Here is a 27,688-nt window from a genome sequence, read left to right on the forward strand (position 1 = left end):
TGAGATTACAGATATGCTAACTACCCTGATTTGATAATTGCACAACATACATCAAAATATCACATTGTACCTCATAAAATTATATAATTATATGTCCATTTTTTTTTTTTTTTGGTACCAGGGATCGAACTCAGGTCCTTGAGCTTGTGAGGTAAGCAGCCGAACCACTGAGCTAAATCCCTGGCCCTATATGTCCATTTTTTAAAAATATTATGCACATTATATTTTAAACAACTAAAATATCCAAAAGTACAAGTTTGGAAGACAGAAGATAAAAAATTATTTTGAGGTGCCAATGTAGTTTGTTTTTTCTCCCGGTACCAGGGGATCGAACTTAGGACCTTACACTTGCAAGGCAGGAGTGGTGACGCTGAGCTACATCCCCAGCCCTATAGTTTTGTTTTGTTTTTTGGTACTGGGGATCGAATTCGGGACCTTGCACTTGTGAGGCAGACAGTGGCACCACTGAGCTAAATCTCTGGCCCTTTTTTAGTTTTCTGAGAGAGGGTCTCACTCTGTAGTTCAGGCTGGCCCTGAACTCACTATGTAGCCCAGGCTGGCCTTGAACTCGTGGCAATCTTCCTGCCTCAGCCTCCAGAGTGCTAGTATTACAGGTATGTACCACTAGCTACTAATATAGTTTTAAAACAATAAAAAGGAATGTTTTATCTAACACAAACAGGATTTTATCTTGTACATACACAAGGAAGAATACATACACAGAGAGGCATCTTAAAAATCCATCACTCTCTCCATCTTCAAGATAGTTCTTGTGTGCTTGTGAGCTTCTCATTTGCAGATCTGCTGAAATATGGAACAAGTTTAGCATATACTATATTCTAAAAGTTTATCTCTTAAGACTACTTCTAGATATACTCTACAGATATCCAATTGTTTTAAAATATATAATTGGACACATTTTATAATGTATGCAAGTCCTTTTGACACATCAAAAACCAAATGGATGTTCTACTATATTATAGGTTTCCTGTCTTGTTTTCAAATTCCTACTGACATCAATGCTTTCTGTTTAATTACATGTGGACTTGAATAGTAGAATTTGGTTTGTTCTAGATGGTTTTATGTCTGTTATGTGCTATCATTATCTACCCATTCCTACCCACCAGCATAATCATGTTAATTAAATCAACATCTCAAATACAGTGGCTAGTAAACTTTAAAAAGTAACCTGTGCTTTTAGCTTGATGTTTGATGTTCCTACTAGTTAAAATTCACTTCTAGCATGGAAATAAAAATAGAATTATGAGACTCACATTTTTGGAGTAGTTTTACTATCTGGTTAATTTATTGGGAAATACCAGAACATCTGATTAACTCATACCCCAAATATCTTTGAAACAAACTGCATATTTTTAGAATAGTCTTTCTCAAGTATGGTCCCCAGACAAGCAGTACCACTAAAATGTGAAACTTGTTAGAAATGCAGATTCTCGGATCTTCTCCCAGACTCAGTAACTCAGAAATCTAGAGGTGGCCAACCAACCCCACTACAATCAGATTTGACTGCTAATATTTTTATCTGAGCTTTTAAAAATAAAACTTACAGGACATTTTGCTTAGAGACGGTTCTCTCAAATTTGTAGGCCCCTGTTCCAACTGTGGTGCATACTGAATTTCTGGCTTAGACTAAAATGATAATGAAAGCAATTAAGTCATTCATACCTATTAAGCTTTTAAAGTGAGTTCAGCAACACATCATCTCTGTAAACATTTAAACTGAGAAAAATCAACAGATGTATGTTAAAAAAAAAATAAAACACATTGGCTACAAAATATTTTAATTGCACTTCCTGAACATCAGATCTAATGTCTTGCAAAGATTACTCTTATCACAAATTATTTAGTAAGTTTAACTTCCTGACAACACTAAAAAGAGAGGGGGGGATAAATCATGACAAAACACTGTACTAAGTATTATACCCTGCAAAAGTTGACCAGAAGTAATTCAGCAGACTGTCAAAACTTTTGGTTAAATATCATCTATTTATTCTCATATAAAACATTCCATTCTTCTCTGAGAAATGAATAATTTATAAGTTACAGGCAAATATTCCATTCTTTACATCTTTTTTTTTTTGGTACTGGGGATTGAACTTGGGTCCTTGTGCTTGTGAGGCAAGTGGCAGAACCACTAAGCCAAATCCCCATCCCTCTTTACATCTTTTATATAGCTCAGAGTTTCTGGAATGGGTTTTTTTCCATTCTAGTTACATAAATTATAACACATTTATAGCACAGATTTTAGAGAGCAATAGAACTAATCTCACATTTAATGAGGAATGATTGAGGGCACCATTCTGAGAGTCAACTTAAGCTTTAACATTAGCAGCTTTAGAACTTGCTCATGAATTTAAAGACAGAAAATTCCCGTGATTTAGTTATTACCAAATTTTAAGTACAGGGCACCAAGCTCAACATGGTGCTAAAAATCATAGCCATAAAGTAAACCGCTGAATTAGTATTAAAAGGTGCACCTTCTTACGTGAGAGAAAGACAATGCCACAATATAATTTGTTGACTGGCGTATTTGAGAAATTCAACTACTGAATTAAAAAGAAGACAGCATGATAGGCTGGTACATGGGCCTTAGGCACCCTGAGTTTAAAGCCTAATTCTGTTACTGGCAGGAAGGCCATAAACAAGTTAGATTCTCAGCTTCATCATCAATAAAACAGGGATAATACAACCTCATAAAGTTGTCTAACAATTACGCTGCAGCACACCATAAGATGACATTGCCTTGAGAGGTTGTAGCCATCTTAGTGTAAATACAAGCCCTGATGTCCAAACAGCAATGAGCTTGCCTTTCCAACTGTGTCCCCACTGTTCAATGACACTGGACTGGACTTATATGGAGGGGGTGCGCACACAGGTTACATCCAAATACTATACCATTTAACTAAGAAACTTGAGCAACCTCATTTTGGTATCGATGAGGGTCCTAGAACCAATCCCCCAGATATAGTCCGGGGGAAGTATATGTAAAATATTTAGTATAACAGAATTCTAGAAACAGCAGCTACTGTTATCATTTCATATGGCAAAGGGTGAAACAGGAGAAAAGTTATCTCTCTAGGAGGCAAAATGTTTCTTCAACAAGAGTTATGAGGAAAAGAAGTATAAAAAACTAAATATTTGGGCTGGGGATTTAGCTCAGTGGTTCCGCTGCCTGCCTTGCAAGTGCAAGGTCCTGAGTTTGATCCCTGCTACCAAAAAAACAAAACAAAGAAACAAAAAACTAAATATTTGTCATATCACTTTTATCTAATATGTATATATGCCAATATTTGTATTCAATGAATATTAATTACCTTCCATATCTTAAAATTTCATTTTATCAATTTAATAACAATAAAATTGAGAAGACTCAGAATTCCAATTAGAAAGCTGGGTGTGGTGGCATGCACTTGTAATTCCAGCACTCAGGAGGCTGAGGCAGGAAGATCACCACAAAATGAGGCCAGCCTGAAATGCATAGCAAAACTCTATCTCAAAAAATAATCCTAATGAGATAAGAACCAATGGGTTTTTGGCTTTTTTTTCGGTACCGGGGATTGAACTCAGGACCTTGTGCTTGCGAGACATGCAGCAGAACCACTGAGCTAAATCTCCAGCCCCCAGTGGGTTTTAATAAGGCTCCCAAGGGGCTGGGGGAAAAGAGTAACTGCACTGGGTCTTGATGCCCAATGTTTTTATCAAGCCAAGTGATTATCTGACAATATACATTTATAAATGAGTATGCAGCCCTATGCCAAGACCCGTATCTACTACTGTTGGTACTCAGATGAACGTATGCGGCACAGCTGTCACCTGGAATATGACTATTTTTCCATCATCGGCTTGGAGATAGAAAGTCCAGGAAGAGGTAATGAAGCTCTGTGCAGAGCCCATCATGTCGCTCCAGAAGGACCGCACCAGTGTCAGAGGGAAGAGCAGATGCATTTTTGGCATCAGGGACATGAGCTAAAGAAAATTTAAATCAGAGAAATCTATTATTTATTATATTGTACATCTACAGTATATTCAAGAGAACAACATAATCAAGATTCCTCAAATCTTCACGAGATAGGCCTTAACCTTCCACAATTATCAGCATTAAACTGTTATCTGTGCAAACTAACCATGGTAAAGCATCAAATCTCAGGCTACTTTGTCAGGAAACACATTTGTAATCTATCTGTCACCTCTATCAAGAATAATACAAGGGTAAGCTGGGCGTGGTGGCATGCACTTGTAATTCTAACACTTGGGAAGCTGAGGCAGGAGGATCACTGCAAGTTCGAGGCCAGCCTGGGCTACATAGTGAGACTCTGTGTCAAACAAACAGGTAAAGAATAAAAAGAAAAAATAACAATGTAGTGGTATTATTGGTTCTGGGAGTGCAGAGAGTAGCAAAAATGAGTCTCAAACAAATTGTTTTGACTGGAAAGGGTGGCAAATCAGGAGGCAACTGAGACTGATAAGTTCTAGCTTGTGCAACCAGTGCCAAACTGATAAGTTCTAGCTTGTGCATCCAGTGCCAAACAAACAGAAGTAACAGGACAAAATTTTCATGTCAAAATATATGCAATACCAAATTTGACAAGTTTCAAAGCAGTGAAGTACCAACATAGGACTGTAAAAGACTTTTAAATTAGGTCTAAAACTATGGAGACTTAAGATTTGATTAAATCAGGCCCAGAAGAATATTAAAGGGTAGAATGGGAAGGAACAAATCATACCATTCCTAACTTTAATGGTTTCATGTAGAATAAATCATGTTATAATAAACATCAATGAAAAAGAAGGAAAAAAAATCAATCAAAAGTATACATGAATAAAATGTGAGATATCTGGTAAAAAGGCAGATTGAGGGGAGTGTTTTATAGGCTGAGTATATACAGTAAGTGCTACTGGGGAGGTTTTAACATTAATAGGTATCATCTCCCCTCAGGACTCACTGAGCAGTACTGGACCCACTGGAACACAGGGTGGGATGCATCTTGCTGAACTCTAGGGATAGCTTTGGTTCTGCTATGTTTCAGAAGACAAATGGAGTAGTATTAGAGAGCAGTTTTTAGAATAAGAAGGTCTATATTTAGGATCAAATTTTCCCATTTAATAGCTATGAAACTTTAATTCACTGAACAAGCATTTATAAAGGCTATAAACTTAAAGATATCAGAAGCACTGTGTTTTAATCATCAATGTATATTTGTGTGTAGTCTGAATAATCCCCATTAGGCAGATGTCAAAAACAGGGTGATACATGTATATGGAAAGAGGCACCAATTCCAAACTGGGTCGAAGGATTTTTAAGAAGGTTTCACAAAGAAAGGGACACCTGCCTACAGTCAAGGATTCTCTAGGTACATGAGGAGTAGATGGAACAGACACATGAGATAGCACATCATATTATGAAAATTAAGAATTGTTCAGTATGTATACAATTAAGAGAAAAGGAACTTAAACATATGAAATGTTTAATGGCTTTTAAAACATTTGAAAATATGCTGTTACTTAAAATAAGAAAAGTACAAATTAAAACAACAGATTGGCAAGAGCTGAGGGAGAGGGAAGGAGACAATTGTTAGGGGGTATGAGATTTCTTTTTGGGACGATGAAAATATTTTGTAATTAGATAATGATAGTTGCACAATTTTGTGAATATACTAAAATTGTTCACACTTCAGAAGGGTGAGTTTTTTTTAAGTTTGTGAGTTGTATCTCAATTTTTAAAATTGGTACAAATTTCAGAGGGCAATTCTGCTCTATTTCTCAAAATTAAAAATGCACATATCTCTTCATTTCCATTTTTATATTATCCCATAGGTATACTCACAATATAAAACATCGTTCATAAAAGAAAAAGATTAGAAACAACCTACACATTCAGACATAAGTTATGACACATCCACGTGGAGTATTATATAATGAAAAAGTAGAGTCCTTTCTTTTATTTTTGTTTTCTGAGACAGGGTCTCAACTATTAATTCAGGCTGGCCTTGAACTCACTTTGTAGCCCAGGCTGGCCTGGAACTCACAGCAATCCTACTGTCTCAGCCTCCGAGTGCTGGGATTACAGGTGTGTGCCACCATGGCCAGCTTAGAAGTGCTTTCTGTACATGTATTTACAAAAAATATATGTGCATATCCTTATATATGCATAAAATATCTCTGTTTTGGTAGCCCTGGCTATATAATGTAGGAAAATTGAGTGCCTAACAGATACAGGTGTAGGAGACTTCAGAGATGGGGAGGAGGAACAGAGACATACTCTTTGTATGTTCATACATACATACGTACTCTTGTATCTTTTGAATTTTGCATCTCATTTCCGTATTTCCTATGTAGAGATCAGTGAAATGAAGAACCTTTTTTTCCAGCATGTTTGGAGTATAAAGAACGAAGAGTAGGGAATTTTAAGATACGACACTGGAGAGGTAATCGGGAGCTAGGTGGTGACAAGCAGTTTGGACTTCAGCCTACATGTCATTGGGAGTTACTGAATTATGTAAGACAGGAGAATTATATGATAAGATTTCCATTTAGGAAAAAAAAAAATCTAGACCCAAAGTAAAGGATGAGGTTTAAAGTGGAAAAACAGTTTGAAAGTTAATTTAGCAACATAGGTAAGAAAAGATGATCTGGTTTAAAACAATGGCAGCTGGAATGGCAAAAAAGGACTCAAATACAAATTTCTCTTAGCCTCAGTTTTATCTTATACAAAATGGGGACATCTTTACTGGATCATGAGAAAAAACAAAATGAGATTATGGATATAAATATAATTTTTAACAGAAAAGCATTATATAAAAGTAATTATTCAATTGACTTTCCATTTGCAAATATAATTTTGTTTGATGAAAACTAAATGTAAAATATAGTGCTGAAACAAGATCAAACAGCCTATAAACAATAATCAATACAAGCAAGAACCATTTAAGCAGGCAATTTTGAAAGGCAGCATTGTTCATACTTGTTCTTGTCTCAGTTCAGCAAATGGCAGCTGACTCTGGCAACCAAGATGGCAAGCATATTGTTCATCAGATTGGGAATAAGCTTCTGTACATGCTGAAAGAGAAAAATGGACAAATTTTTAAAAGGGACAGGGGGGAAGAAAAGGTGATTTGGCATTTTATAAAGAAATTTCCTATTCATAAAAAAAGCATCTCAATATGAATTTCCAAATTTGGTAACAGTAGGAAATGTATTATTTTACTAGAATTCCGTATTGTCTCCCTCCCACAAATAAAATGTTTTTTGTATAAATCTATTAATTCCACACCTAGGCTCTGACACTCAAAACAGAGGATCCTCGGAGTTACACTTTGTGGAGTGGATAAAGCACTGGCCTGGTGAACTGAAGACACCACTGAAAGTTTTAGTTCTGTCATAGGTTGGCTGGATGTATGACCTGGGCTGAGGGGCTGAACCTCTACTAATTTGATTTCTATAGGTCTAAAATGGAACTATCATTGCCTACTGCCTAGGGTTGAATGAAATAATTTACTTTAGTAAGATAAGATACACAAATATTTGAGATTATTGTTAAGAAATGGGTCACTTAGTTGAAAAACAAGGGTATCAACATGGTAAGGAAAAAACAATGCAGTCAGCCTAACATTCTAAATTCTAAGAATGCAACTAGAAAATATTCTATTGCACGTGATTCTAAAGTAGAAATGGGTCCCTACCATATATATTCTCTTCATTAAAGCCGCTTTTTCTTGTGATATATCACTTCATGACTTTATCAATTTTATGTTTCTTCCTAACTCAGTCATGCACTTCTCAGAGGTGCTTGATAATAAAATGAACAGCAGTGGACAGTTAGGATCCTGAGGCACAAAAATAAGGTTATAATAGCAAAAAAGAGTGGATGTGAAAGGGGAAAAAGGACCTCCTGCTACAATGAATAAGCAGCAATGAATGAAGAAAACTGCATTACAGTTCTTTGAAAAGTTAAATGTCCACCTGATTATGGTTTTTTAAAAATTATTATTAAACACATCTCTTTCAGCAAGAGGGTTAACAGTGGTTTAACTAGCAACAAAGCCTTTGGTTACAACATTTACTAGCATGACCAATAAAGAATACACTATTAAGTATTGAGTCAAAGACTTAATTCGGTAAAAACCTTGGAGCTAAATCAACTAACCTATGATTGAAAGGCTTAGGAAAAGTATACCGTCTATGAAAAGGCAGTGAATTATGAGTAGGGTAATTACTACCGCATTTGTCTGAACAGAATGCTTAGTCAAACAAAGGGGTCCTAGTATAGTACAAAATAAACATTGTCTCAAAAAACAGATGAAATTTAAAGCTCATGGAATTTCTAGCAGCAGCTCTTAAAACTAAATTCATAAGGATTACAATATGATGCATGACTAGGGTTTTTTGTTTGGTAGTATTCAGGATCCAGAGCCTTCACACTGAACTACATTCCTAGCCCATTTTATTTTTATTTTTTCCCTTGAGACAGGGTCTCACTAAGGTGCTAAACTGCCTAGGCTGGGCTCAAACTTGTGATCCTCCAGCCTTAGCCTCCCAACATGATGGGATAACAGGTGTGTACCACTGTGTCTAGCTGGATAATTTAAAGTGTGCTTGTCATTTTCTAAGGAAAATACATAAAATGTATAATACAACTCAAAGAAAACACCAATATTACATATGCCCAAAGTCATTAGCATAGCATCTTACCAGATTCACATTCCAATTTGGTCCGATTTAAGTCAATTCCATCATCCACAAACTGACAAATTGAAAACAGCCTGCAACCTCTCTGACATGCGTACAACTCCTCTTCCTAGGGAGTTCAAGAACAGGGAAGATTACCAAAAAATAGATTTTTATCTTAGAAAAAAAAAAAGGTCAAACAGAAAGCAAAATTAGTAAGGTTTATTTTATACCATCCAGTAAGTTTTACACTGAAAGGAAAACCAAAAAAAGATAGGAGCCAGGTAATAACCAAAATTTTTATCACATAAATAAGTTTATTTCCTTATATTAAAAGTGACATCAAGAAAAAAGCTCCGTGGCTAAAAATAATACCTTTCCCCCATATCTTGTGGTCACAATTTGTGTGTGGGGAGGATTGAAAATATAAACAGTGACATAATCAGAACCCTAACAGAAGCAGAAAGGAGTAAGCAGTACCCTACCATCAATGGCATGCTTCTGCCACAACCACATTTATATAAACTGCCAGGCTCATCAGGAAAAGCATCATGATTAGCAGATGGCAAATGTGACACAAGGCCCTGATAGAGGGAAGTATACAACTATAAAAATGTTTATAGGGAAGGATTTTTAAAACTTCAGTTACTTCCAAAAAAAACCCAAAACACAAAACTTCAGTAACTCTAATTGAGAACAAGAACAAAAACAGCAGAATGACATATGGGAAAGGCTACTGCAGTCAGTCAGATCTGAATCAAACTTTTCAGGTGAGTAACTGTACAAGTTACTCTAGCTCCTGAAATCTCAGATTTTTCAATGTGGAAGGAAACAACAGCTATTATCTCAACTCCTCAATAATTCTGGGAGATAGCTAACCTAGGACAGTGCCAGAGACATAGAAAGTGCTTAATAAATAGTAATAATCTTGATCATAAAAACAAACTTTAAAAATAGAAAACAACAATTTAAAATATTGTATTCTGTGTGAGAGCTTAAAGAGGGACACATGGTTCTTCAATACTGGAAAATATTAATTGTTTAATAAGACCAACCACAAGGCCTTCAACAGTTTTCTTCTTTGGCAAAATAGATACACTATTTGAAACAAACCAGTGTATATAAGGGAGCCACATGAAATTACATTTTCAAATATATTTTCCTTTGTTCTTTGTTAAGCTACACCCAAAAGCCATCCAGTACCAATTTCAGCAGACCATATAAGATGGTACAAAGAGCCTAGGTATAGAAATCAGCCTGGCTAGAAGTTCTCTTTCTCTGCACAACCTCGCATAAATTACTTAATCTCTGTAAGCCTCAGTTGCAAAATAAGGACAATACTTTTACATCAGTATTAAATATTAGGATTATACATTTATATCCCTAATAGCATTGTTACATTGCACTAATAAACATAACAATCATTAATGAACATCCACAATGTGCCACGCACCATGTTAACACCTAACATATTATACAACACCCAGCAGAGTAGGCACTCAATTGATAGCTATTAAGGATCAGTATTTCAAAAAAAAAAAGAATCAGTATTTCATGTTCCATACATATTATTATTCCATTATAATAAATATTTTATGCTCTATCTTAAATAACTGGCAAGCTCACATGAAGTATATCTCCTCTGATACAGGACACAGGAAATGGCTGCTTCCCATCATACTGAGTATTAGCTAAGTAATTAGAAGGTCCTTCAATGATATTATCAGTAGCTTTTATATGTACTCTCTCTCTTTCATTCATTTTTTTGGTGACAGGCTCTTACTATGTTGCCCAGGCTGGCCTGGAACTCTCAATTTGCCTGCCTCAGCCTTCTGAGTAGCTGGGATTACAGGCTTGCACCACTGTGCCCACCTTGTTACATTTTCCTGTCCTGAGCTAAGTCAACCTAATTATTCTCTTCTTATTTAGAACTACTAATACTATATACACCAAATTGATTTTGGAACCTGAAGCATCTGCAGCTGTGTTAGGTCCTGTCTAAGAGTATTACATACATCTTCTTTAATCCTCACACTAGCTCTGCAGGGGAGGGTTAAGTCTTTTTTACAGATGACAAAATGAATTTAGGAGTTTGAGACTTTAAGTGATCAGCAGCAAGGACACACGGTAACAATGAAGTTGAGAATGGAATCCAGGCTTGTATGGCTACAAAGTCCATGCCCTGTTAATTAGTTTTGTTATTAATGGGACTTATGTCTCTTCTATTTGAAACCAGAAAAATTATGCAATTGTGCTTTTGAGGACAAAGGAAAAATTAGAATAATTTTAAAATAACTACTTACAAACAGGTATTCTACTTTCTTGCAACAAATGATTATTTCTGAAAGAGTCATTAAAATGAGATTTCTATCTTCCAGTTTCAAGTATCACACCAAGATAGACTATGTGAGCTTATAAATTCATCTAACTTTTTTTTTTTGTACCAGGGATCGAACTCAGGATCTTGTGCTTGCGCAGCAGGTGGTGAAACCACTGAGCTAAATCCCCAGCCCTGTTATGTGCTTTTATAACACATTATAACACATTTTTTTTTTGGTATATCTTTTTATTGGTACATTTTAGGTGTACAATATAATGACATTCGTCATTGGAGATATGCACCTTTACATACTCTCTTGGTTCTTATTTTTTCCCCCTTCCCCTGCTATAACATTGTTTCCTGAACTGCAAGGGACAATAATTCAGCAGAGCACCAACATAGTCAGTGAAATAAATTAAATATTTGTAATCCAACTTAATTAATAGATGGATGGCAGCTTAGTGTAGCCAATTTGAAGATCAAACTCCTATTCCACTATTTGTTTATGTAACCTTGGGCAAGTCACTTACCCTTTCCAAACTTCAATTTTTATTTTTTGTTTTGTTTTGTTTTTGGTACCAGGGATTGAACTCAGGACCTTGCACTTTTGAGGCAGGCATGGTGCCACTGAGCTAAATCCCCAGCCAAAATACCCAAACTTTAATTTTCTTAACTGTTTTTTTAATATATATTAATTGGTACATTTTAGGTATACATTTACATTTATCATTGGGTGCTTGTACCTGAACATGATGTATCTTAGTTCTTATTTTTTCCCCCATTACCTATGCGCCCTTCACCCCTCCACCCTTCCTTATTTACATAGACGTTATTTCCATTGTTTTTTTCTTTCTCATAATTTTTCCTTTCCCTTCTTCCCTTTCCCCTTCCCCTCCCACCACCCCTACACCTTTGGACCTTTTCCTATTTCAAATTATCAATTATTCATTTTAATCATTTTCATCCTTATTTATACTTTCAGTTTCTCACACTAGAGAAACTGTTCGGTATTTACATGTGTGTCCTATTTATTTCACTTAAGAGTATGGCTTCAATATACATCCATTTAGCTATAAATGACTAGTTTCTCGTTCTTTATGGCTGCATAGTATTCCATTTAAAAAAAAACAACCCCATCTTCTTTATCCAGTTTCCAGTTGATGGGCACTTGGGCTGTTTCCAAACTTTAGCTATTACAAACTGTGCCACTATAAACATAGGTACACATATATCGCTGTGGTACGATTCTTTTAATTCTTTGGGGAAGATACCCAATAGAGGAATAGCTGGGTCAAATGGGACCTCTAGTCCTAGTTCTTTGAGGTATCTCCACACGGATTTCCACAGTGGTTGCACCAGTCTGCACTCCCACCAACAATGGAGAAGGGTTCCTTTCTCTCCACACCCCTGCCAGCATTTGTTATTGGTTGATTTCTTGATAGCAGCCATTCTTTGTGGGGTGAGGTGGAATCTCAGTGTTGTTTTCATCTGCATCTCTTGAATGACCAGTGATGTGGAACATTTTTTCATATATTTATTTGCTGTTTTTACTTTGAGAAATGTCTGTTCATTTCAGATGCCCATTTTTGAATTGGGTCTTTGAATTTGGGGGGTCTGATTTTTTAAATTTTCTTAACTGTTAAACCCAACTGTGCAGTATTGTTGTGAGAATTAGAGATTATAATATGATAAGTTCTCCATCATACTGGCTAACAAATTAGTACAGTCTCAATAATTTTTAAGTCCAAGACATTGAGGAGGCCAGATGATTTTACGTATGTTGAACCATCCTTGCATCCCTGGGATAAATCCGACTTGGTCAGGGTGTATGATCTTCTTGATGACCCTCTGTATTCTGTTAAGGCCAGATGACTTTGAGGTCTTGATGAACTTTAATAGATAAAAATGACATCACTATCATACCAACTGTTAGAAAATAGTGGTTATTAGGGCCAGGGATTTAGCTCAGTGGTTCCAGCACCTGCTTGAAAGCACAAGGTCCTGAGTTCTATCCTCAGTAGCCCCCCCAAAAGAAAATAATGGTTATGATAAAAATACCTGGGGGCCAAGGATTTAGCTCAGTGGTGCCGGTGCCTGCCTCACAAGCACAAGGTCCTGAGTTCGATCCCGGGTGCCAAAAAAAGAGAAAAATCCTGAAGTTTCCCAGTATGTATACTCTTTCAACTTACTTATTTTCCCATCATCCTGGCTCCTACTACAAATTTACTAGGAAAATCTCAAAAACATGAAACAAATGCTAGACCAACATAAAATAAGTCTCAGCTTAATTCCCAGCCAAATCAATATTAAGGAGCTTGCTCATAGAAGCCCACATGTAAATGTGTGTGTGTGTGTGTGTATATGTGTGTTACTGGGGACTGAATCCAGGGCCTTTGCACTGAGTTACAGCTCTGGTCCTTTAAAATTTTTGTTGCTGTTTTTGAGAGTCTCTTTATGTAATCCAGGGTGGCCCTGAATGAACTATGGCCTCAACTTGCTAAGTTCCTCCTGCCTCATCCTCCCCAGTGCTGGGATCACAGGCATGTGCCACCATGCCTGGCTTTTGAAGAAAAAAAAAATTGGCGGTGGTAGGGGGGTGAGACAGGGTCTTGCTATGTAGCTCAGGCTGGTCTCAAAACTCACAGTGATCCTCTTGCCTCAGTGTCCTAAGTGCTAGTATTATGGGCATTTGCCACACTTCGTGGCTTTTTAAAAAAAACTGATTATCATCATGCAATGTAAGTAAACAAAACAGGGGAAGCAACCGCATTTAGATTTAGATTCCAAAGACTTGAAAGTGGCCAACACGGAACACCCTAAACCTCGCTGGAACTGTCTTCGTAGCACTTTGTAGGTGAAAAGGGCAAAGCCGGCTAGCCACAATGGTTAAGCAAATAGCATAAAGAAGGACTAACAAGGAGAAAAAGACCAGCAACATCAGCAAAAGCGCTTCTAAAGCAAGGTGGAGGGAGGGGGCACATATCCAAATTATAGTATATGGGGAGGGTGTGGGGAGTCACCAAGCAATTTAGAATGTCGAGTAAACAGAGTTCCTAAGAGGCTGAAAAATAACTTAAGAAGTGAGATGCAGCTAAAGGAAAGGCAGCAGCTACCAGCTGGGGATGGGGGTGGCAGAGAGTGAGAGTAGGGTGGCTCCTCTCCCTGAGCTGCATAAGCCGGCCTGAGGGCAGACGCGTTTCTTTACTAATTCCACGGCTTCCCTGTCCTCTGCACTAAGTAATCAGTTTTTTGAGGGCAAAAACCTGTTTCTTCTCTAAGACACTGCAGTTCTCAATGGCAGCGTGTGACACACAGTACCTCAACACAGGCGAAGCCCTTCTTGGGCTTCCCACAGCTCCGGGGGCTGGCTTAACACTTCACAGACTACTGGACAGTGGAACTGTCTATTCGGTGACCACCCCCCCCCCCCCGACAGACTGTGCTCGCGACCCAAAGGGGCGTTCAGGTCACGATCTCTCGTGGACTCGCGCATCTCCGCCTCCCTCCCGCTCCTCGCAGGAGCACCTTTCCTATCTATAAGCGTTCGACTTCCCCGCTGCCCAGAGCTTCCAGAGAAAGGGACGGAGTCTTTCCACCTCTGTGTCCCGCACCCTATCGCGGAATAGTGCGACAGACTCCCGGCAGTTACAGCAGGAAAGGGTGCAGGCGGGAGGATTAGGGAGGAAAACGGGAGCCGCTCGAGGGAGACCGCTAGGTTCTGGGCCCGACGCCGGTGTGGGGTGCCGAAAGGCGGCGCCGAGGGAAGTGTGGAAGCCTGGTTCTGAAGGCCCTACCTTGGGGTAGGTGTGCAAGGGGTAGGTCAGCTGACAGGCCCGGTGGCAGGACGCCGTATCGCCTAAGACCGAGTCGAACGCTTCGGCCGAGGCGGTCCCCGAGCCTCCGGCCAGGGCCATGGTCAAAAGTAGCAGCGGCGGAAGCCCCAGTTGGGCCCGGACCCAGAGGTTCCCCTTTGGTGCCGCCATCTTGTTCCCTCTGTCACCGCGGCTCAGCTTGGTGCTGTTTTCTTTTCAGGTTTCGCCTCCTTCCGGGGCCAGCCCCTTTCCCCGCCTCGCCGGTCACCGCTTCCGCCGTCGCTTAGGCTCTGCGCTAACCGGCCCCTCCTCTGGGACTAGGAACTGCTTCGGGGTTGGTGTCAGGAGGCGGGACCGAACATCAAGAGTCACAGGCGGGGCGGTGCCGCGCGCCGACCGTCCTGAGCGCCCAGCACGCTGGTGAGTGTAGTTCCGGGGCCGCGGGTGCGGTGCACTCTGGGGAGTGTGGTTCCCCGGGCGCCGAGCACTGGGACCGGTGGAGCTGCCACCGTGAGAGTAGGCCTGCGAGAAAGCTTGCGTGTGGTTCTGAGGCCCGCGGCCGGGTTTGGGACCTTCTAGGGTGCTCTTTGGAAAGACCTAGCTGCTGCGAGGGCTGGTTTTCCTGGTGGGTCTCGCTTCAGGCTTGTGATTGGGTGCTCCTTCCCTGCCCCTGAGTGCCTGGGGGGTGGGGGGTTGGAGGAAGAGAACGGTGTTTCTCTTCCCTCGGGGGTCCAGGCCTGGCTGTCACGGTTAGGGTACCCTGACCAACGAGTAAAGGCGCCTGGAGATGGCTGCTTATGTTGAGGACCCTGTTGGCATCTGGAGGTGGTTGTCGCTGGTCACTTGGGCACTCTTGGTGCTGCTGTGGAGTAGTTAAGAGGGCTTTGAGCTCGCTGAAACTTGAACCCTGCCACAACCCAACGTAGGTTGAAAGAGGGTTTTCACGTCTTCGGATTCAAGACCTGGCCATGTATTGGAACCCTCCCACAGCGTGCATACCCAGGAAGTAGATTTATCACTGTGTTCTTGAGACGAGCCCGAGGGAATCTTAGATCCTATAAATATCCACGAGACCCCCATAATTTAGGAGTGTTTCCAGAAGACCCGTCTGTGTCACTGTGGGGAAAACGTATCTTGGCAGCCTCAGTGAAATTTTAAAATCTGCCCTCTTCTTGAGCAGAATACCCTGAAGCGCACGGGAAGGTAGTTGGCATCCCCTAAGGATGGATAAATTCGTCATTCGAACGCCTAGAATCCAGAATAGCCCACAGAAGAAAAATCCTGGAGGAAAGATTTACAAGCAGGCCACAATTGAATCTCTGAAGGTGAGAAGGGATCTGGGACTAGAGACAATGTGCAGAGGACTGTGTTGAGAGCCAGTGTGCAAGACAGTGGCAAAGAGCCAGGGGTTTAGCTCAGTGGTTTGGCCACCTGGTGTGCAAGCGCAAGGAGCCGAGTTCGATCCCCGGTACCAAAAAGAAAAAGACAGTGGCAAAGAGTTCTGCCATGGAAGATCTAGGGATTAGTTCTTGCTGCCCTCCCTCCCTGAAAGTGTATGTGACCATTTCTTTTTCAGGCTTCTGTTCATCAATTTGCCCATCTCTGCCACACCACACCATTATAATTACTCTGTCTTTAAGGTGTGTTTGTCAGAACGTAGAATACCGCCCCCCTTTGTTTGTTTGTTCGTTTTTTGGTACCAGGATCGAACTCGGGTCCTTGCACTTACGCAGCAGGAGGCGAAACCACTGAGCTAAATCCCCGGCCCTATACCCCCCCCCCCTTTTGTAAAAATTCTTGTCTGTTAGGAATGTGTAAGTACTTAATACTGTGTGATTCTAGATGCCTTACACAAACCTAGTAAGGAGTGAGTGATGATTACAGTACCTACTCTAGTATCTTACTGGCCAAAATGGTATCACATAGCCTCCCAGCTGCAGTTGGGAGTGGGAAAGAGTCTTTTAATGAGCTTTTTGCTACCTAGAACTCAGTTTGATTTGTCAGCAAGGAGGAGGCAAGGAGTATACACAAAGAAGGAGGGAACATAGGTACCTAACAAATAGTAATTATTTCACTGAAAACAAAATAACTTTAGTTAGTCCTTTTTGCCATCTGACTTTTTCTTTTTCAGTTTCCGTTTTGCTTCTGCTTCCCCCACCTGGATTCCTAATGTTTGTGCTCCCCAGAACTCTTGTTACATTTTGTGTATTTGGTTGGGTGATCTTAAGGCTTTCTATGCTGACCACTGCTGAACTTGTACTTCCTGTCCAGATCTCTGAAGATGAGAGGGCATCTGGAGTTTGAGACAGTGTGCAAACAACTGATGGTGAAGCATTGTTCTGAGCATTTGAGCTGGATTCCCAGTTGGACTCCTCTCCCGGGAGTCGCACAGACTTACCAGACCCATGCAGTATTAGAAAGCAGTAAAGAAGATACACATAGAAGTGCTGGGTGTGAGGACCTGCTGTGCAGCTGGGTGATGTTAGCAAGCCGTGCCTCTCTCTGGGACGTCAGATTCCTAATTTATAGAATGTGGATGCTAAACTATATCAGTGTTTATTCAAAGGGCACAGGTGTCACTTGGGGCAACATAATCTTCATTATTTGAAGCCACCCTGTCCTTGGACCTAGCACAGTGCCTGGCACATATTCAGTGGTCATTAAATATTTGTTAAATAAATGAATATTGAAATGCTCTCTGGATCTTTTGGAGGATTTAACTTCGCTGCAGTATTCTATAAATACTTAGTTCAACTATCTGTCATGGCACTTACCCTGATGTATTATAATTATCTGATTACCTGTAGTTTTCTGTGATCCACAACAAACTCCTGAGGCCTGGGACTGCAATATATCATTGTGTTCCAGTTCTGCTCTGACACCTAACATGGAGCCTGCTATGTTGTAGGTTAAAATTTTTTGAATAAACAATAATCCTTATTTTGGCATGCCTTTGTGAAGGTTTTGATAATAAACTGTTCTACACATTTTATTATGAAGCAACTTTATTCTCAACACTATGCTAAGTACCACAGAGAACATAAGAGAAATTTGAGATAAAAATAAGGTCTCATGGGACTTTCTCTTTTTTTTGGTACCAGGGATCGAACTTGAGACCTTGTGCTTATAAGGCAGACAGCAGTACTACTGAGCTAAATCCCCGGCCCTCATGGGACTATCTATAAGGGGATCAAAACAAGAGATTAACAATGATATGGAGTCATATGTGATTCACTACACTGAATCACTGATTGTCATACAGTCAATCAGGTTAAGAAAGAAGAGAGCTCCGACTGTTTTAGTAGTCAGAGCAAGCTCTGTGGCAGGGCACCTTAAAGGGATGGGAGGATTTGCTGGTGGAGGGAAGTAGTGGCACAGAACCATCAATAATGGTATTTGGTGTAGTTTCCTTTATACATGCACAGTGCTTGCTTTCATGTATATCAGTGGCAAATTAACAGGTCGAGTTAAATGTATAAATTCTAGAGAGTTAGTTAGGTCTACTCTGCCATGACTTTTTCCCATATCTCAGCCTTGTGTTTTGTGAGGTTTTTTGTTTTTGTTTTTTTAGTACCGGGGATGGAACTCAGAATCTTGTGCTTGCGAGGCAGGCAGCGGCATCACTAAGCTAAATCCTCGGCTTCTCAATGTTGTGTTTTGATGCCAAGAATCTGCTGAATGTTGAAGCCTTGGTTTCCTCATCTAATGTCAGGAATAACACCTAACAATATAGAACCTGCAGAACTGGTACAAGGGCTAACTAAACGTGTGTTGGTAGGTAGGTCTGAGCTTTCTGCCTGGCATGTAGTACAAACTGATAATATCCTCTTGTCATGTACAAAAAAGGAGAGGTTTGTGTAGTAAAACTAACGCTAAAGATGATAATGGTAATAATGATTGCTTCTAACTTTTACTGAGCTCATCTCTGTGGGCCAGCCATGAGTATAAAAGGGGCAGAAAAAAAGCTGCTTTTGCTACCTTGTGTGTCCCATGTTCTCTCCCCTCTGCAGTGCCTGTCTGCCATCCACCCTGCCTTGGAGCCAGTCGATTATGGACTAAAACCTCTACAAACTTTTGGTTTCTCACACCAGAGAAACAATGCAGTATTTAAACATGTGTGTCCAATTTATTTCACTTAAGAGTATGGTCTCAAGGTGCATCCATTTACTAGAAATGTCTCAAGCTTATCCTTCTTTATGGCAGAGTAGTACTCCATTGTATAAAAAAAGCACATCTTCTTCTTTTTTTTTTTTTTTAGTACCGGGGATCAAACTTAGATCCTTCCACTTGCAAGGCAGGCGGCAGAACCACTGAGCTAAATCCCCAGCCCCAAAGCACATCTTCTTTATCCATTCATTAGTTGTTGGGCATTTTGGCTATTTCCAAGATTTAGCTATTACAAACTGTGCTGATATAAACATAGATGTGCATATATCACTGTGGTATGATGCCTTTAATTCTTTTGGGAAGATACCAAGAAGGAGAATAGCTAGGTCAAATGGAACCTCTAGTTTTAGTTTTTTGAGGAAACCAGTAGTGGAGAAAGGTTCCTCCCTCCCCCCAGCCCCTCCAGCATTTGTTATTGGTTGATTTCCTGATAATAGCCATTCTTTCTGGAGTGAGATAGAATCTCAGCATTATTTTACTTTGTGTCTCTCAAATGACCAGTGATGTTGAACATTTTTTCATATATTTATGTGCCATTTCTACTTCTTTATCTGAGAAGTGTCTATTCATTTCAAATGCCCATTTTTGGATTGGGTCTTTAAAATTAGGGAGGTCTGATTTTTGAGTTCTAGATATATTCTAGATATTAGTCCTTTGTCTGAGAAACAGCTGGCAAAAAATTTTTTCCACACTGTAGGTTTTCTCTTCACTCTGTTGGTGGTTTCTTTTGCTGTGCAAAAGTACGGGGGATGGAACTTGGGCCCCTTGCGAGGCAGGTGGCGGAACCACTGAGCTGAATTCCCGCCCCGCAAAAGCTTTTTAATAAGATGATATCCCAGTTGTTGATTCTTTGTGATAGTTCCTGTGTGATCTGTTTTGTTCATAAAGTCTGCCTACACCAATGTCTTCGATAGTTCTACCTATTTTAACTTCCAGTGGATTAAGTGTTTCTTTTTTTGGTACTGGGGATCAAACTCAGGACCTTGCGCTTGCGAGGCAGGCGGCAGAACCACTGAGCTAAATCCCTGTCCCTCTAACAGTTTTTAATATTCTGTTCTTGTGTTGAATTTCTGGAATCTTGACTATTATATGCCTTGGTGTAATTTTTTTGTTGTTTTTTGGTATCGGGGATCGAACTCAGGTCCTTGTGCTTGCACAGCAGGTGGTGAAACCACTGAGCTAAATCCCTGTTCCTGGTGTAATTTTGTTTTGATCGTGGCTAATTGGAATTCTGTATGCCTTATTTATCTATATGTCAAATTCTTTTTCCATGCTTGGGAAGTTTTCTGCCACTATTTCTGTGAACAGGTGTTTTATGTCATTTGGCCTATCATCTACTTTTTCATTAACTCTGATCAGTCTTATGTTATTCTTTGCATCATGTAGCAGTTGTTGGGGATTTTTTTTTTTTTTTTTTTGGTACCAGGGATTGAACTCGGGTCCTTTCGCTTGCAAGGCAGGCAGCAGAACCACTGAGCTAAATCCCCGGCCCTGTTGGGGATTGTTTTTACGCAGTCCCTTGCTATATTTAAGAAATCTTTCTTGTCATGATTGCTAACTGCAATCCTCTCTTCTATATCTGATATTTTATTCTAACATTGGCTCATTCTGTTGAGTATACTTTCAGTGGAATTTTAAATCTTCTGAATAACTGTTTGAATCTGTTTCATGGATTCTACTTCTTTCCTGTGTTGGATGTTTATGGTTTGCATCATTTTCCTAAGGACCTCTATTTTTTTTTTTTTAATCTGTCTCTGCTCCAGAGTCAGTAACCATGTCTTTCATTATGGTCACCATCTCTGTTGGTATCTTAGATATTATTTCTCATTGGTTACTTCCACTCTTACTATTTCAGAGAGTCCAGGTGGATGGCTTTCAAATTATTCTATCTCATTGTCTACTGGTGAGCTAGAAGTCTGGGGTTGCATCTTGCATAAATGTCTTCTCATTTTCAATTTTCTTTTTAGATTCCTGGATTGATGCTTATACATTGCTTATGGCAGGTAGCATTATTGCTAGTATTTAGGGCCCTTAGGAAATGACTACTTCGCAGAGATGTCTTCTAGGTGTAGCTGGCTTTGGGGTTTTGAGTATATTGCAAGATCCTACCTCTTCAATTCATTGGGATTGAGAAGTTGCTGCCTATTTGACCTACCCCTTGGTTCTTTGGCACTGGCCTGTAGTATTGTTTATGACTCTTAGGGAATTTCTGTCCTGGCATACAGGAAGAACAACTGATTACAGCAATTATGTCACCTTAGCTAAAGTAGTACAATCAGCAGTAACAATAGCATCAAACACAGCCTAGAAAATGACAAACTGTGGTAACTATTAATTTGCCACCTTTAACTATGAACTATGTTTGTGTTATATAACAAAAACTAAAACAAACCAGCAAACTGTATACAGTAAATATGCCCTCAATATGGTGATTTTATCCTTAGGAGAGAAAATTTAAATAGGGTTGGGGAAAGAAGTAGAAAAATAGAAGAGGGGGCTGGGGATTTAGCTCAGTGGTTCCGCCACCTGCCTCGCAAGCGCAAGGACCCGAGTTTGATCTCTGGTACCAAAAAAAGAAGAGGAAGAGATTAGAAGCAAGGCTGCAGGACAAAGGAATATTGCTCAAACTTTGGGAAACTGGTAAAGAGATGGGGGAAAGAAAGAAGGAAAAAAATAAAAACAAGAACAGAACAACAACAAAAACTAGAATCAATGCTCACACACTAATATAAAAACAAGAACAATCAAAAAGAGAAAAAGAAGAAAAATGTCCACGTCAGGGCATGTCTCTGCTGTCACCAGTAGACAGAGTGGGCGGACAGAGCCCAGATCCGTGTTGATTAATCCCAGCAAACCAGCCATAGATTTACCAGGGTAGTGGATAATCCCAACCAGCCTGCACTTTTAGTTACACTGAAGCCAGGCTGGTTTCTGGCTGTGAGGCTGGAACCCCATTTGTTCAGCCAGCAACACTCCATGTGCCTCCAGCCAGCTTGAACTCAGCTCCTTGACATTCTACCAACTTGAACTCAGTTCCGCCTCATCCTGACACTGGGAGACAGTAAATGGAGCCACCTTGGAGCTGCTCTGAGTTCTGAGCTCAGTAGGCTTCTCACCAAGATGACTACCAGTGAATTGCCCTTTCCTGGAGGATGTCTGAACCTGAATAACTCACCAGCCACTGCAGTGTGCTGCATTCACTTCTCTGTTCCACTGATGTGTTTCTTCATGGAGGCCTCTGGGGTCATCAGTAGTCACTGTGTAACAGCAGATTTGAGCCACTCCCTCACATGCAGTGAATCAGGGCTCAGGGAGAAAGTGCTGCTTACCACCTTCTTCTGCATTGAGGCCTAACTCTTTACTCTCCCTGTGGGCTTCAGTTCTCACTTCAGATCCTTGCTGGGTCCTGGGGACCCACTTCCTTCCTTTTTCTCTCCCTAATTCCAGCATCTGGACACCAAATCTTTGAGAGGCTGTTTCTCTACTGTTTACCACTCCACCAGCATCCCAGAAGTCTTAAAAGTGGAGATTTCTGAATGCCAAGCTGAGAAGGTATAAAAGTCTTGAAATTTTAGGTCCACTGTGCTTCTTTTATCAGTATATTGCAAGTAATTTTACCATAGCCTTATTACATTCAGTAAAAGTTACACTTAATAGACCTCATGAAGTATACGTTTAAGTGGTAAAGGTTAATTTGGTTAATCTCTTCTTACTCCCTTAAGAGGGTATGATTTCTTCTGTTGGTTGCAATAGCAGATTTTTTAAAAATTAAAAATCCTAGAATATGCTAATTTTTTAAGGTTCAGCATTTCAGTATGCTCTGTGAGCCTTTCCTGTCTTTGTAGCATTAACTAGCCAATATATTGTCTCCTGCCCCGCAAGCAGTGGAATTGTGCCCACATTATTGCTTACGAGTGAATCATTTTCCTTAATTGTTTTTGTCAAACCTGTTATTGCAGCCATCCCCGGCTGAAATACCAGATGGAGAGCCCATCTTCCTGGTGAAGACTGTTTTGCTCCTCATTATAACTTTTCTATTCCTTTTCTGTCCATTTGCATCCTTATTGGAGGGTGATCAATCCTCCGACTGCCTAGAAAGGGGACAGCGAGGGCTAAAGAAAAAAAGACAATAGAGACTTGAATAATTTCAAAGTACATGGGTGGCCAGGAGGTCAGTGCCTCAGAGTAAAGAAAGACAAAGACACTCCAAGCTAGCCATCATTTATTTGGTACACAAAATAATTGGAGGGAGTAGCAGGTGACTTAGAGGGTGGCGGTAATCCTATGTTGGTGAAGATCTTATGCTCATGAGGATCTTAGGTCACTGAGGATCTTATGTTGATGAGGGTGATAAGGAGAGCATTCTTATAATAGTAGGTGGGCCAAAATAGTGGGCTAATAAATAACTTGTCCTTCCATCAGGTAAAACCTTTCTCTCTTTTTTTTTTGGTACTGGGGATCAGAGATTGGGGATCAAACTCAGGACCTTGTGTCTATGAGGCAGGTAGCAGCACCACTGAGCTAAATCCCAGGCCCCACCTTTCTGGTTTTTTTATTACTGCTCATTTCTCAAAGAACCAAGATGTCTTCAGCTGATGTACACTTGCCCTTGAGCATCACAGTATCATGGGGCCACTGAGGCCTTCAGACCAGAGGCAAAACGGAGTTGTTTCCATATGCCATAGCTGGCTCATGGGCAAGGTGACATTGGGGATTAGATAGCTATAGCCATACTTAAATTATGAAATGATTTTCCAAAAAAAATTTATGTAGAATGGCTCTTGACACATCCTAAATGATTTAGGTAAGAATTTGAAATACGTATTTTCAGGGCCATATTTGGACAAAGATAAGGAAACATTTCTTTGAATTCTTTTTTGTTGTTGTTGGGTTGTGTTTTTTGTTTGTTTTGTTTTTGTTTTTGCAGGGTCTCAATATGTAGTTTAGGATGACTTTGAACTCATTATGTAACCCAGGCTGGCCTCACACTCAGGGCAGTCCTCCTGCCTCAGCCTCCTGAGTGCTGGGACCACAGGTATGTGCCACCATGTCTGGCATATATGTGGAATTCTTTCTTTCCTTTTTTTTTTGGTACCAGGGATCGAACTCAGGATCTTGCACTTGCGAAGCAGGCGCCAGAACCACTGAGCTAAATCCCTGGCCCTGAGATTTCCCTATTGAGAGACTTCACATCTTAGGGAACACAGGTCTGCCATGGAAAACAGTCGCCTTTGAAGCTGGGAATCTTGGTGCACACCTGTAGACCCAGCATTCAGGAGGCTGATGCAGGAGAATCACTGTGAGTTCCAGGTCAGCCTGGGCTACATAGTGAGTTCAAGTTCAGCTTGAACTACATAGTGAGACCCTGTCTCGAAAAAAAAAAAAAAAAATCCCCTTTGAATATGAACTCATGGTCAAAAATTACAAACTTTATAAGAAAATACCAGAAGGGAGAATGAACAGATGTAATAGACTCTTGATCCCAAGAAGTAGAGATAAGAGAACAATCTGAAAGAGACCTTAAATATATCTACAGGGTTCACAGAGGTAAAGAAATGAATAGCAATCCTAAGATAAAAATGAGGCAGTATGAAAAGAGAACAGGCAGGTTTGGAAGAAAATACATAATTTGTACGATGAAAAAAATCCATTTGTTAGATCAGAAACACATTGAACAGATTAAAAGTAGACAAATTGTAGCTAAAGAGAGTAATAGTGTATTGGAAGCTAGATCTGAGGAAATCACCTAGAGTACATCACAGAAAAATAGAAATGTGAAAGGAAAGATAATATAAAAGGAGTTTTTGAAATAGAGGCTTGCAAAGAGAAGGCTGCTATAGATTTTATTGATCATACATCTTAAAAATTATAAGGGTATACTAAAATGAAAGAAATATAATTTCTAAACTAACTTTTAAGCCATAAAATAAAAACAAAGTTAAGAAAACTCAGTCTGTTAATGGAAGATAAGAAAAGAGAAAAGAAGAGAACCTATATTTAATTCTTGGTAACCCTAGTAAATGCATAAACTAAGCATGTCTGCTAAAAGAGAGATTCTCACTTGAGTAGGGGAAGGGGGGAAAATAAAGCAGCCATAGGATATTTGAAGCATAATAGCCCAGAAAAGATGAAAATAAAGGGGTGGAAGAAATCTATTTTTAAAAGTCTGTCATAGGCAGGAGTTCATTGGAGCATTGTTTATAATAGGAAAAACATAAGGGGGAGAAAAACTCTAAATACTCATTAGGAGAATAGATTTCAAAATTCTAAGCTACTTGTATATAAAAATAATGGAATACTATGCAATACTACTAAAAATAACTGGGATCATAAAATACATGGAGTGAAAAAAGCATGATATTCATAGCTTCCTGTTGAAAATATCCCCTTATTTGGGTTTATATATTTCTCATACCACTTAACATTAATAATATTTTATATTCCACCTGATAGAAAAGGACTTTTAGTTTCAACTGAGGGCCCTGAAAGTCAAGAACAAAGCAATAGGTGTCAAATAATATGTTCCCAGTGAGATTCTGGACCATCTATGTAAGCCTTGTGAAAACAGTCCAGGAAGATCAGTTTTGGAATCCTGAACCATCAGCTGCAGAGAAGGTTGAATTTAAAGGAAGAGAGGAGAAAGAATGGCTTCAGAGTGTGTGTACTGTGGGAGTTTCACACGGAGAACTTGACTTCAGCTCCTGGAGGTGGTGGGCACAGGGATCAGACCTGTGCCTGGGAAAGTCTTAAGTGCAGAGACAATGACAGACTTATGCCAGAGGGCGAAATGGCAACATCAAGAAGACTGTTACCTTTAGTATTTTTTTTAGGGGAAAAATTATGGGCAATCATGGAAGAAAGTTCTGGCTGGCCTGGAGTTGAATTAAAGTGGTTGGGGGTCACCAGGGTCCTGGGAAGGACAATGGGACCCTACTAAGTCCATGTGAAGTGCACTACCAACACCTGGGGCTTAGGGGAGTGTGTGTAAGTGGCTGGCTGGGAGAAGCATTTGCCCATGTTTTGGTGTCGCAGGTGAGATCTCAGTAATGGGAGCTCTCCAAGGAACTACAAAGGCTATCATGTAAGAGAAAAAGTCTGCTTTAAATATCTGCCAGTTCAGAGAGCGCCAAAACCTGAGTACATGGCATCAGCAAGAAAGTAAGCTTTTCCTTTCATTTCTTCAAACTTACCCTCCCTGCTACAGTGGGCTTCTGTGCTAGAAGCAGACCCCAGCCAAGGGAAGGAGATGAGATTTTTTTCAGGAGGACTACTTTTTTTTTAATCAAACTACCTTATCAAATATGCGTGTAGAAAAATGCACAAATCCTAATTGTTAATCTTAAGGAATTTCTACAACGTGAACACACCAGCATCCAGATCAGGGAAACATTACCAGGATCTCAGAAGCCTCTTGATACCCCATTCTAATCCCTAAGAATCCACCTCTCCAGAGCAATGATGATTGGACACCAGATTTTTAATTTTGTAATTATAAAAGCAACCTTTTTTTGGAGACAGAGTCTCACTGTGTAGTCCAGGCTGGATTTGAACTCACAGTGATCCTCCTGCTTCAGCCTCCTAAGTGCTGGGATTACGGGCATGTGACACCATGCGCGGGCAACTTTTATTTTTTGTCTGCCACTTTACTATTTTTTTTTTAGTTGAAATAATTTAAAAACTATCAAAAACTTACAACACAAAGAGCTTTCCCCTCTCCTTCACCTATATTTCTTAATTGCTAGTATTTTACACTTAATGGGAAACTTTATATCAACTTTAAAATGGTAGTTTCATCTGGGAAGGGTCAGAGGGAAATAAGTTTGGCAAAAGGTTTATAAAAGATTTAAATTTTATAGTATTTTATTATGGGAAACAGCAAAATATCAGCCATTTTCATTGTAGGTAGTAGGTTACTCTGGGGCTGGGGATTTAGCTCAGTGGTTTTGCCACCTGCTGCACAAGCACCAGGACCTGAATTCGATCCCCAGTCGAAAAAAAAAAAAAAAAAGTTTGAGGGCCAGGATTTAGCTCAGTGGTGCCACCACCTGCCTCATAAGCTCAAGGTCCCAAGTTCAATCCCAGGTATCAAAAAAAAAAAAAAAAAAAAAGTTTGAGTTTGAGTTTTCCCCTTGGAAGTGGGGAACCATTGAAGTGTGTTTTTTATTGTTGAAATAAACATGTCTTTATGACTTCTGCTCTCTGTCTATGCCTATGAATTAAGACAGTCTTAAGTGAGCTATAAGGTTGATTCACCTTAGCATCCTTTTTCTTTTCCTTATTACCTTTCACTGCTAAGTGCCCCGTGGTGTCTGACATGGTAAGATTAAAACTTGCACTTTTCCTAATAGATGCAACTCTTTTCCTGATTTGCAGTAAGCAAGACCTGCTTTTAAGCAATTACCCATCATTTGGGGCCATCAGACACACTGTGCTTTGGCTCAGGTCATAATCAATAATTCATATGTCAATAGGAGCCCCATTAGCTCAGGTGAAGGCAGATGTCTTTCTAATGAAAATTTTCCATTTTCCAAATGACTTTTTTTTTTTCTCAGAGAGTTGTGGTCATAGAAGACATAAAAAGATGGAAAAGTATGTTGGAGCTTCCTGATCAAACCAAAGAGAACCTGGTCGAAGCCTTACGAGAATTAAAGAAGAAAATACCCTCCAGGGAAGTGTTAAAATCAACAAGGATAGGTATGTTGCTTCT

The 27,688-nt window shown here is 39.8% G+C and overlaps 2 protein-coding genes across 3 annotated transcripts in view; one reads left to right on the top strand and one right to left on the bottom strand.

The window, feature by feature from the left end:
* Positions 1-15,212, bottom strand: part of Tmem59 (transmembrane protein 59) — a 29,276-nt gene extending 14,064 nt beyond the window's left edge. Inside the window, exons 1-6 of one of the 2 annotated variants that reach the window (XM_004874645.4) lie at positions 14,797-15,212; positions 8,707-8,812; positions 6,980-7,074; positions 3,832-3,984; positions 1,566-1,647; positions 720-801 (exon numbers count right to left, since the gene is read on the bottom strand). In XM_004874645.4, coding sequence (XP_004874702.1) covers positions 720-801; positions 1,566-1,647; positions 3,832-3,984; positions 6,980-7,074; positions 8,707-8,812; positions 14,797-14,985 — 707 coding nt within the window. In that variant the 5' untranslated portion in view covers positions 14,986-15,212. Of the gene's footprint in view, positions 1-719; positions 805-1,565; positions 1,648-3,831; positions 3,985-6,979; positions 7,075-8,706; positions 8,813-14,796 lie in introns of both variants that reach the window. The other variant, XM_004874644.4, reaches the window with a different exon arrangement.
* Positions 15,213-15,244: 32 nt separating this feature from the next.
* The window catches only part of Tceanc2 (transcription elongation factor A N-terminal and central domain containing 2), a 40,167-nt gene continuing 27,723 nt past the window's right edge, over positions 15,245-27,688 (top strand). Inside the window, exons 1-3 of the mRNA XM_004874643.4 lie at positions 15,245-15,439; positions 15,995-16,139; positions 27,534-27,675. Of these exons, the coding sequence (XP_004874700.2) occupies positions 16,038-16,139; positions 27,534-27,675 (244 nt within the window). The 5' untranslated portion in view covers positions 15,245-15,439; positions 15,995-16,037. The remainder of the gene's footprint in view (positions 15,440-15,994; positions 16,140-27,533; positions 27,676-27,688) is intronic.

The sequence above is a fragment of the Heterocephalus glaber genome, unplaced genomic scaffold, assembly GCF_053883595.1.
Source record: "Heterocephalus glaber isolate CG9 unplaced genomic scaffold, H.glaber_assembly_v1.0 deba00001449, whole genome shotgun sequence".
Classification (NCBI taxonomy): domain Eukaryota; kingdom Metazoa; phylum Chordata; class Mammalia; order Rodentia; family Bathyergidae; genus Heterocephalus; species Heterocephalus glaber.